Genomic DNA, 12,583 nt, shown 5'->3' with positions numbered 1-12,583 from the left:
GGAATGTAATTTAGGGACGGAAGGGAGTATTAAGAATAAAGATGTAGTTTTACACACACAGCTAGGATCGTAATGAGCCATTAAGAGCTAGAAAAGCCTAGAAAATCAGTGTGGCTTAGGTTTTCTTTATTTTTGCCATTATTTTTAATCCCTTAATTACTCCAACTTTCTACTTACTTCAAAAAAAAACTATAATACGTATGATTGTTTGTCTATCTTGCATCTAAATCACATTCCAAAATCCAATGTAGCATAATATTATATTGAGCGAGATACTATACATGCTTTATTATCATCGTCCTCAATTATTTGAATTTTTATTCCAAACATTTATATATACACTTAATTAAAATCACTACAAATCGAGAAACCTTAAACAAAAATCCTGAGAAGAAATCAACAAAACTTCACTCCTTAGACTTTATCAACCTCGTACAGTCGTACTATTAATCCATGGACGACAATCCTCCAACTTCATCGTATCCCTTCGATTACGATTCGATATCACTTGATGATGAGCTAATGCAGCTTATTAGTAATGCTTTTCCACAAACCCCTCAAAATTATGATGTTTCAGCTTTGCTAACTACTTCTACAGAGAATCAAGCTCAATATAGTCATGATAATTTATTGACTTTTAGCAACTCATTTCATGCTTCAACTCAACTACCTCAACATAATAATGTTGTGGAGTTCAACTTTGCCTCAGCCCCCGCCCCCGCCCCCATCCCTGCCCAAGCCCCAGCCCCGGCCCCAAGTAAGGATGAGGCCGGGAAGAAGAAAGCGAAGGCCGTGGAAATCGAGCGGAAGAGGAGGCATGATATGTCCTCCCTCTACCAAGAACTTCGGTCGTTACTACCTCCTGCACTTATTAAGGTCAGTACTCAGTACTACTTTGTACCTCGTATAGTTATTGAATTATTGTAAGCGGACCAATTTAACCAAAATCTTAAACTGATGATTAAGGTCCAAGAATATATTTTATACTCTATCACGCCTCCTCACACGAGAGTCTCGTTAGGCTAGAATTGTGGATGCAACATGGGTCATCCTCATACCCTACGCTTGATATTCCACTTGAAAGTGGGGGTAGATGAGATTCGAACCCGTGACCTTTATATCACGTTGGCTCTGATACCATGTTAGTGGACCAACTTAACCAAAAGCTTAAGATGGTTGAAGTTTAGAAATGTGTTTTATACTCTATTAATTATACTTTCTCCGTTCTTTTATTATTGCACCATAAGGGTTTGACACAAATTTTTTGGTAGTGGAAAAAAGGATGAGAGGGAAAGGTAGAAATACCAAGTTGCCCATGTGATTGTATACACAAAATAAAAAGTAAGAGTTGAAAAGCAAGGATATATTAGGTATTTATAGTGTGAACACAAAAATTTCTTTTCCTAAAATGGATATGGTGCAATAAATGTGAAACTTTCTTAAAAGGCAAGTGGTGCAATATTAAAAAAACGGAGGAAGTATTACACTTTCCATTTCAATTTGACAATCTTATTTTGACTTTGCACGGTTTTTAAGATATACATTTGACTATCAATATCTTTATTGTTAATCGACCTAAGGTTTTGCATTAATTTGACCATTGTTCTGTTTGTAATTGCTTTGTTACAATGTTTGAAAATTTAGCCTCTATACTAGCTTATCGTTTTAAGATTATTGCAATTTATTGTTAATTGAGCTAAGAGTAAGGCCATATTTTCCTAATGTATATGTTGCATTGTCCGATTGATGTAACAGAAGAAGCGGTCGATTTCGGATCTCTTGCAAGTGACAACGAACCATATAAACAGCATGGAGGAGGGAATAAAAGCACTAAATGATAAAAGAGAAGAATTATTGAAAATGACATTAGGTGCTGGAAGTTCAAGCAGTAGTAGCTCTTCGAAACAGCAGCAAAGTCATCATGTGACAGTAAAACCTTGTAAAGATGGACTAATTGAAGTTATTGTTCGTACAAGTGCATTGGATGACGATGATCATGAAAATAACAGAGGTTTTCGCCTTTCGAAAATGCTCCGTGTACTTGGTGAAGAAGGGCTAAATGTGATCAACTGTGTTTCATCAAGAATTGGCAGTAATTTGGTTCACACCATACAAGCACAGGTAATATATATATGTACTTCATATATTGCCCCCTCCATCCCCATAAAATTGCCCTGTAAGGATATTAAATACTATCTCTGATTTTTATTATTTGTAACTTTAAAAAATTTTATATCTCACAAATAATACCCCAAAGTTGTAAATAATAAAAATCGAAGATAATATGTACTACGTATTTTATTACTGATTTAAGACATGTTTTAGGCATCATTAAAAGTTTTATAGATAATTTTTAAGGGACAAAGGAATTACTCCGTGTATATTTTATTTGTATATGTAGTTGATCTAATTATAAGTAACTCTATTCCTACAGGTTGAGGATGGGAGAGGCTTTGATCTATGTCTACTACGACAGACATTGACAGATCACTCATAAATTATAAATTAATAAAATTAATATAATCATTTATTCGCATACTATATTGTACTTACTTATTATAATATATGAGTATATGGCTTTATTTTCTTGGTGTAATTATTTTTTTAATCTATTTTAAGAGGCATTTTAGCCTAGTTTGTAAGGATGACAAAGACTTGGACGAATTGATCGAGAGTAGGTAAAATAGTACAAGTATTTCCCCTGGCCTATTCCTTAATTAATGTACTTTTTATTTGTTATAGTCTTACAGAGTGGATCATTATGCAACCCACTAGATTAGATCATTAGATTATAAATAAGTAATTAAGTATCAAACACTTCTTCTTTTTTCAAAAGGTTTAAAGGCTATGCCTCAACAATCAACCCTCCTCCTCATATGTAAGTTTCCTTTGTTAATTTTTGTCATATATAATGTTTTATAGGCTAAAGTGCATTTTTTCACTCCCCTTCAGATGGATAAGTTGGCCTAGTATACGTAGTAGTGTACTTAATTAAGCCATTAAAGGTTCTAACTGTAGGCCTGATTCTAATATATACCATGTTAAATTCGGGCATGGGCTACACCTTCACCAAAAGAGAAAGTCACTTTACAAGTCTAAGGATATTCCGTCCAAAATCTATATAATAACAAGAAAAATAGTCCATTAGCCTTATAAAATATAGTGTTTTATTCTCCCATACATCTTTATATCAATGTGAGACACTCACATGTATTGTTTGCAAGGCTATGCCAACATATAAACTTGTATTTAATTTGAACTTCTGAATTTATTGGAAATAAGGTGATTTAAATATTGTATGAATTTGATTATTTTTTGTTCATGTTATATTTACATATTCTAAAAAAATAAAATTAAAAAGATTTAATAAGTATGAGACAAATAAGATTAAATAAGGGTTAATATTTAATAAGGGTTACTCAATTTCAAATTATATTTTTTTTTTATTTTTTTTTTTTTTTTTTTTTTTTTTTTTTTTTGAGGAAATCAAATTATATTTAAAATAGAATTTAATTAAGATGAATAGTTACTCTTTAGAGATATATATGTACTAACAGTGGAGTATAACTCAAACAGTTAGAGCTTCCCTTTAATTATGGAGACCAAGACTTTTTCATTGATATTTGATTTTTACTCGTTTAAAGAAGGAAACTTTTATGAATAAAGGCTAATTTAATTTCCTTTAATTTACTTTTATTTATATCGGATTCAAGGTAATTATTGATTTAGGATAACTTTACAATAAATGTACAATTTAACATTTGTACACCTGTTTTGTGCCTACCCATATTTTCTAAATATTAATGACATTACTTTCCAAGATATTTCATATTTTAAGGCTTTGATTGGTTCAAGATTAGTAAAGAAAAAGAAGAGAAAGGATGGGAAGGGAAAAGATTCGAAAAGAAGGGAAAGGAAGGTGATTTTATTTTCCAATATTTGGTTAATGAAGGGAAATGAAGGGAAGAGAAAGAAAGTTTATAATGTACTACTTTTATTTTTCTCTTTCCAGTCAAATTCCTCCAATTTTGGGAGGAAAGGAAAGCCAAAATTTTGTTAAGAGACTTTCCTCCCACTTCCCTTCATTCCCTTTAGATTTTTATGTCATTTATTCAACCAAACATGGGAATATGATTAAAACAATTTCCTTTCTTTTCTTTTCCATCCAAATCCTTTCAACCAAAAAGGGCCTAAAGGAAATTTTACAAAAACCTCCTTATCATTTTTTTTTTTTTTTTTTGCAAAATCATCTTTCTGCTATAAAATGGAGTTTGACCCTTTTTTCAGCATTGACTACCCTAATCCACCCACGAAACCACCTCCCTCCTTAGCCCCACCCACAAAACCACCCTTTCACGGTATTGACCACCCTAATTCCACCCCTTTCATGACGTAGACCACCCTCCTCTATAGCCCTAGCCACCCTTCGCCCCTCCACTGTCGGCGTCGACACCCCTAGCTGCACCCCCCAAACCCTAAAATTTACACTCGAACCACCCTAAACCTAGTATTTGCGGGGTGGTGGAAAGGAGGGGGTTCGATTTCGTTGGTGGGGACGAGGAGGGGAGGCGGTTTTGTGGGTGAAGAGGGTGATTTTGTCGACTGGGCTAGGGAGGGGGTGGTTTCGTTGGTGGGGTTGGGGTAGTCAACATCGAAAAATGGGGTTTGATCCATGTTCCAACACAAGGTATGACTTTGCCCAAAAAAAAAAAAAAAAATTGATTAAGGTATGACTTTGCAAATATATATATATATATATATATATATATAAAAGGAGGTTTACTAAAAAAAAAAATTGCTGAGGAGGTTTATTTTTGCAAAATTTCCTATATTAAAACCATGGAGTCCATATTTTCCATGTACTCTGTTAAAACCATGGAGTCCGTAATTTCGACTCAAAAAAAAAAAAATTGTGTGGAAAATGTAAATCGAAGCCCTAATCTCACAATTAAACAACGAATTTTTGCGGAATTAATTCAAGAACAAACCATAGAAATTAGAGAGGCTTTAATACCATGTTAAAGTGGAGAAGGATGTGGAGAAAACGGCTTGACCTTTGTATTGATATTAATCACATATATACACAATACAAAGTGGAGACTGGAGAGTGAGGGATATCTCAAGTGATTAGTGCTTTTCTCTTGATTCGAAGAAATTTTGAGATCAATTCTCACCCGCCCTTGTGGCTCTCTAAACACCAAAAAAAAAAAAAAAAAAAAAAAAAAAAAAAAAAAAAAAAACCTAACATGCCTAAAACTCCTAACAAGATAAACTTACCAAATATAACCAAACAAACTCTAATATATTCCAATCCCTACTCCTCCGCATGTAACTGATGTGAAAATTAAATTAAGCTTGACCACCGATTTCAACACATTATTCTTCGATTCCAGCGGATTTTAACCAACAAACGTGATAGTTGATTACGTCAACAGTTTCGGTAAATATTTACGTTAATTTTATGAATTCCCTTAAATTTTTAATTTTTATTTTTCATTATTTGGTGGGTTTTTGTTTTATTAAAGTGTGGCTGATTTATTTCAATCCTATCTTAGTACAAAAATTGGGTGGATATATACATATATGTAATAAGGTTCTAGCAATAATTACAGGAAATTGCGATGTTAATGCTTAATTTTTTGCAAAGTGTAGCATATCTAGGTTTCATAATTTATGCATTGTCAAGGAAGCTCTCGACAAAAGTTTTGTACAAACTGATGATCTGAAACAAAGGCCCAACACTTTAGAACAAAATTTATGGAGTAATAATTTTTTTTTCTTCTTATACAAAATCTTTTTATGAAATAAAAAATGGAAAAAAAAAATTAAGGGGATGATAATTCGAGTATTGTACTATATTGCATTGTGATATTAACTCTGAAAACTTGTATCAAAAACTTGTACAATCGCAACACAAAATAATTTAATCCATATCGATAAGTATTGGTGGTTTTTATTTTTGTGTTTTTTGGTTGTAAAAAATGTTCGTTTTATTGATTATTATGTATTGTGTTATAGGGATGGCTCTTTCGTTGCACCAACATAGTATGTATCCAAATATAGACAAAATTGCAACCATTCTAAAGAAAAGGTATGTGAATTCTTCTTTTAATTATTTAATTTAGGGTGTTGATATTGCCAAGGCAAAAAAATCACTTTCAAGGCTAAATTATCTATTATTGGCTGTAATTTAAAAGAATTTATAAATATCAAACTTGTTTATTCAATAAAATATTTTTTAATCTTTTAATAGTCTTTTATTGCTAATAATCTTGTATTACCTATAATTTTTAGTAGCTAAATATTCCGATTAAAAATTTTTCAAACTCCACCAACTGATTATTTTCTTCAAAATCCTCCATTAAGTCAATACTCTCACAATTTACTAGTCCTTGTACCGAATTTATATACTTCTTAATTTTTATCTAGCCCATGGTGATAGTGCACCAACTTCAATTGATCATCCTGTCAAAAAAATAAATAAATAATAAATAAATAAATAAAACTTCAATTGATCATAATAATGCACCTCATGTGTTGGTTAGATTGATTGTTTTTAGTTTCTTACGGATATCATGTAAGTGGCTATTATACTCTTTTTGTTATGTAGCACTTCGTATAAGTTTTAACCTTTTTAATGATATACAAATTAAGCTTTAGAAAACAAAAGTTTACTCTAACATTGAGAAACTACTACTCCGTATTTGTTCAAAAAAAAAAAAAAAAAAAAACTATGTATTTGGCTATGGATATTGATCGTATGATGTACAACTCCTTAGGCATATGATATATTTCTTCGAAGAATGATGACTAGCTGGTTTGCCTATTAATGTTTATCGTCTTTAGAATGAGAAAGATTTAAATTGAAATATTTAGCTACTAAATTATAGTAACAAAATATTACAAAACATTATTGGGAATATAAGATTATTAAAAGATTACAAAATTAATGAGTTTGACATTTATAGATCGATTCTCATAGATTACAGACAGTAGTAGATAATTTAGCCTTGGAAGTGACTCTTTTGCCTTGGCAATATCAGCACCCTTAATTTATAGTTTGTTATTAGAGCAAGATTAGCCCTAGGTCTTAAAACTATACATGACATCAGCAAATCACTTTTAAATTGTCTTAAGATAAGACTTTACAAAATTTACAAAAATTCTTAAATGGATCTGGTTCATACTAATTTATTGTGGACCACTAATATTAGAGACAATATGTTTGTTTTATTAACAAAAAAAAGATCACTATATTAAAATAAAGGTTATTATGTTGAAATAAAAGTTAGTGTGACATTATAAAAGCTATAAGAGGTTAATTTTTTTAATGAAATTTTTAATAGGCAAAATTGACCTCAACAACGCGAACTTTTAACAAGGTGCATGTAGCAGTATGAATTTTGACTAGTAGTCGTAACAGCACCAACTTCTTCATCAGGTGCACAAAATATCATAAATGAAATCTAGGACCAGAAATTTTATCGAATACGTGGATCTTTAATACTTTATTAACTTTTTGCAAATTTTGATATCATATTTAGTCCTCAAGGTTCAAATTGACCCAAAACCCTAACCGAGACATTTTTATAGCACGGAAATCGATGTTTTCGGAATTTTTTTTTTTTAATAAATTTGATCTCAAAATTGACTAAATTGACCTTTAAAACCTCGTTTGATAATTTTTTTTCCGCATACAAATCGAGGCACGCAATACCAGACGATTTTTTATGATAATAAAATGTTAGATACCATGTCTTCAGTAAAATTTTTGGTAATATGCTGCTACTTGCACCTTATTAAAAGTTCGTGTTGTTGAGGCCAATTTCGCCTTTTTAATATAATGGTCAATACTAATAATAAAGATCACTATATTAAAATTAGGTCACTATTCAACATTTTGTTGTACTTTAAGTTCATAATAACATTAAATGTCACACAAGTTTTAAAAAAGGTTACTATGTTAAAAATAAGGTTACTATAACAAAATTAGGAGTCACTATGTTGAATATAATGTCAATTACATGTGTATAAATATTGTGGACCAGGTCCACGCAAGATTTTCTGCAAAATTTATACATTTATGAAGTAAAGTCTTAACAAAGTCTTGAATGCAGTCTTGAAAGACCCAACTTAAGATTCATCTTAATACTTTATATTGTATTTTTTCTATATACGTATCTCGAAGCACAACTTTTTTTTTTCTGAAAAATATTATTGTTAATAATTATTTTATTTTATTTTATCGGAAAAAATATAAAGTGTAAATTAAATTGCAACTGACTATTATATTTATATTTATATTTATTAATAAAATTGTTTGTTGTATTTTAATATAAAGTATTCCTTTATTTGATATTTTTGTTGTATTTAATTTAATCTAAAGTATTCTATTATTTGCTATTATTTTCATCAACAAATTTAAATTATAAAAAATGTAAATTTTACAGCTATGATATTATGTATATATAATTCATGTAATTTCATTATTATTTACTTCCTTCGTTTTTTAACAGTCGCAACATACACTTTTTCACGCTATTTAAGAAAAGTGGGGTTCACATGATGTAGTATACTTTAAATGGGGTTAGAGGTGTTTTGGAGTATAATTTAGTGGACCATGTGCTTTAAATAAGAGAAATAGTACAATTTTTTCCCAAAAAATTTTTCATTTATTGTATGTTGCAATTATTATGACATTTTCTTTTTAGAGAAGTGTTGCAAGTATTAAAAAATGAAGGAAGTATAATTTTGTATCTAGTGGTTTGATATTATTTTTCAGCCAGGTAAGATATGTAACTTACTACACCATTGTAAATTATACTATTAAAATATCATATATAAAAAAAGAAAAATAACAATAATACGTATTTAAGAAATCTTAAATGAGTTTGGGGAATGAAGATATACATTTAGTTGAATATTAAGGAATCTTAACATAATTATAAAATAATAAAAATTATTAAAATATGATGTGGCATGGGAAAAAAATCTTAAGACAAGACAGGGCTAATTTTGCTCTTAACTTATTTTAATAATAGAATAATTAATAACAAATTCTACATATTCTACCCATAAAAAAATATTTTAAATCATAATCATAATGATTATTTATCATTCACTTTTTTAAAGATATTTTTCAATGCAAATATAATGTAATATTAATTTGCAGAATGTTAAGGGCGCGAAAGAGGTCAAGTGGAGTTTTAAAAGAAAATATTGGAGATTCAATTCCCGAAGATTTGTTAACGGAAATTTTGTCAAGGTTGCCTGTGAAAACTCTATTGCAGTTTAAAGTTGTTTGCAAATCATGGTATGCTATTATCAAGAGCCCTAATTTCATTACAAAGCATCTAAAAAATTACTATAGAAACAACGATGATTGTTACGACTGTCTTATAGCTCAATTTCAAACTGCTCAATTTCGAATTACTCAAGCAAATGAACTTGATAATTATGCGTTATTGTTAGATTATGAAGCACCAAAAGTTTTATAAGCATATGAAAAATTAGATACTCCTATGGCGTTTAGTAATACGTACATATGTGGTCCGTGCGATGGATTATATTATTATTGGCGTAGGTATAAGATGGATGATGGTCGTTATCTATGGAACCCAACACTCCATGAGTATAAAGTTGCCTTCTCTATTTGAGAGTCCTAATTTTCCATCTTATGAGTGTCCCAAGTATTGTGAATATTATGGATTTGGATACGATCCTCTAGCGGTAATTATTATCAAGAATTGCATTGATTCAAGAATATGTAAAGATTGGAGTACTTCTTCGGAACATAGGAAGTTTTCTACATCGATTTTTATCTACTCTTTACGGAATGATTCATGGAGACATTGGGGTGAATTGAATGGAGAATATTATGTGGAACCGTCAATTTGTTACATTTTTGTGAATGATAGTCTTTATTGGCTTGCAAAAAAGGAGAAATATCGCGAATATAATTTGATGGTTGGCTTCAACCTAGCTACTGATGAATTCCAAGAGTGGCAACTACCAAATTATGAGAATGCGGATTATGATGCATTGTTTAGTGACTTTAGTCTTGCAGTACGTTACAACTCCGTTGCCTTACTAATTGATGATCATCAACGAGGGACTACGACGAATCGTTTCGTGTTGTGGACGTTTAATGAAGGGATTTGGACCAAGAAACACACCATTAATCTTAACTGTGATGACGACCCTTGTAGCCCACTTGGTCATTGGAAGGATAACAAGCTCTTGTTCTCTAAGTGTCGCACAATCGTTATATATGACCTTGAAACCCAAGAAACACGGCATCTAGTAACACCATATGGAACTTATTGTGCTGCTTTTTCTGCTTTCAAGGAAAGCTTAGTTTCAGTTCTTGATCGTAAGATGTGGGAAAATTAAAGCAAGATGAAAAATTGAAAACATAAGCTGATATTTATCTATTTTCAGTAATAATGGTCATTGCAGCAAGATAGTTTCTCCTTTAAAGAAAACAAATGTTCCATTGTACGGAGTACTACATTAATTTGCTATTCATTAAAGTCAAAATACTCTCTTTGTTATTTTTAATACATCACTTTGATTTTTACACTATTCACATACATACTTAATTTTGTTTTTCTATTATGAAATACAATACATAAATAAATGTTACTTTCAATAATTACCATTTTAGAAAGTTTTACATATAGTGCAATATTTCCCTATTTGCATATGTTTTTTCTTTCTCTCTCCTTATAACATGAATCCCTATCTTTATTTTTCTGTATATCTCTCTTCTTTAAAATTTGTGTCCCATTCACACACTGCAATATTTAGGAAATAGAGGAAGTATTATACTTTAGGATTTTTCATTTGGTAATACCATTATACTACTTTAGGTTTTTTTCATTTGGTACCAATTTTTAATTTTATTCGAGATGGTACCATTTTAATTTTGACTAATTCTTTAGAATAACATCCTGATAAGCAAAATATTAATTTAGGACATTTGTTGTTCTTTGATTTATATTTTCGATTTCTAAACTTGATCCTAAAAGGTTAAAATGCCCCTTACACTTTTGTCGGAAATTTTCTTTGTGTAAAACGAATCAAAATATGCCCAAATTGAGACATTTTTTTAGCACGTAAACTGATACATTTTAAGCTTTTTCTTGCTAATTTTGACTTTAAATTTGAACATTAAAGTCTTAAACATCCCCTTAAAGCTTTAACCGAGCTGAGCCCAAAGTACAATGTACCATATGAAAAATCATTATAATATATATATATATATATCACTAGTTTTGTGTCCCGTGCGATACCCGAATTGTATATTAAGTTTTTATACGATAAATATTTTATCTATATGTTAAATTTTAAAACATATCATATTGATGCAAATAGTGTTATGTAGAGTTCGTTGTATATCCCTTTTAACTTAGGATATTTTGACCTTAGATAGCATTGATTTCTGTAAAAGCGCAATTGAAATTCGACTCCAAATTAATTTATTTCACTAATCTCTATATATATTAACAAAATTTTCTTTAGTCTGTCTTATGTGCAGCTGGCCACACCATGTGGCCGTTTGTAAAATAACAAGGTAACTTCTGTAATTTTAACCAAGTAACCCTTTAACATCGGCCGAGTAATCCCTAGCACATTGACGAAGTAATCAAATTACCCCTATAACAATAACAAAGTAACCACCATGATGGTTGGCCACACGGCTAACCACATATTGTGATTTTTCTTACATAAACCAATAAAAATTATTTCTTATCTATAATAATAATATTATTAAAACTCATGGAGACAAAATGCTAATGACATGTGTCACCCATATGCCACATGTGCACTACATGCCTACATGTCACCCTTCTTTTCTCACCATATTGAATTTTATTGAAGTTTAGTCTCTTTTACAAAAACTTTTCATTGGCCTAACTTTAATGCTATATAATAGTGTTTAATTTTATTGAAAACTCTTCATATGTATAATCTCTTATTATATATTCATTTAATTATTGTAATATTGTTTAACATTAACTCTTCTAAATTAATTTGATCAAACCTATGAATTTATAATGATCCGGGACATCGTCCAGGTCAATAACTAGTTTATTTCAATCTTAAATATCATTCCACAATTATCATATCTTTATCACAGACAACAATATTTTCAGTTTTTTTTTTATTATTTTTTTATGAACAAATTAATGATAATGATATTTTAATATAGTTATTGAAAATTATTGTGCATGACTTTGTGGCACGTGAACTAACATAGTGTTTTATATTAGGTAAGATCCCGTGCGATGCACAGTTTATATAAAACTTATAAAGAATTATGCACCTTATACGAAAAAAATAGTAATTTTAAATTTTTAGATTTTCATTAAAATTATGAAATAGTATCGATTCAACGTCACCTAATATATATTTCAATGTAGGAGGTCATTTGGCCTCAAAAAAAAAAAAAAAAAAAAGTGTAGGAGGTATTTTATTTAAAATTCCTAAGATAAATTGATAGGTTTTAGTTGTAATGTGGAAGCTTTCAACATGTACATTTCAAAATTGTTAAATATGATTGCTCTAACAAAAAAAAAAA

At 30.0% G+C, this 12,583-nt stretch overlaps 3 protein-coding genes across 3 annotated transcripts; all 3 read left to right on the top strand.

The window, feature by feature from the left end:
- Positions 1–453: 453 nt before the first annotated feature.
- LOC145566782 (transcription factor bHLH118-like) lies at positions 454–2,497 on the top strand. Its single transcript, XM_081626092.1, has 3 exons — positions 454–876; positions 1,756–2,121; positions 2,435–2,497. The coding sequence occupies exons 1-3, from the start codon at positions 454–456 to the stop codon at positions 2,495–2,497; spliced, it is 852 nt and encodes a 283-aa protein (XP_081482218.1).
- A 3,523-nt stretch (positions 2,498–6,020) lies between these two features.
- Positions 6,021–9,497, top strand: LOC145566781 (F-box only protein 8-like). The gene is made up of 2 exons (XM_081626091.1): positions 6,021–6,091; positions 9,173–9,497. The coding sequence occupies exons 1-2, from the start codon at positions 6,021–6,023 to the stop codon at positions 9,495–9,497; spliced, it is 396 nt and encodes a 131-aa protein (XP_081482217.1).
- Positions 9,498–9,558: 61 nt separating this feature from the next.
- Positions 9,559–10,392, top strand: LOC145566779 (F-box/kelch-repeat protein At3g06240-like). Its single transcript, XM_081626090.1, has one exon. It carries the CDS (start codon positions 9,559–9,561, stop codon positions 10,390–10,392), a length of 834 nt encoding a protein of 277 aa, XP_081482216.1.
- Positions 10,393–12,583: the final 2,191 nt, after the last annotated feature.

Source organism: Chenopodium album, chromosome 11 (assembly GCF_948465745.1).
Source record: "Chenopodium album chromosome 11, dcCheAlbu1.1, whole genome shotgun sequence".
In the NCBI taxonomy this organism is placed as follows: domain Eukaryota; kingdom Viridiplantae; phylum Streptophyta; class Magnoliopsida; order Caryophyllales; family Amaranthaceae; genus Chenopodium; species Chenopodium album.
This window is presented reverse-complemented; position numbering and strand designations above follow the sequence as displayed.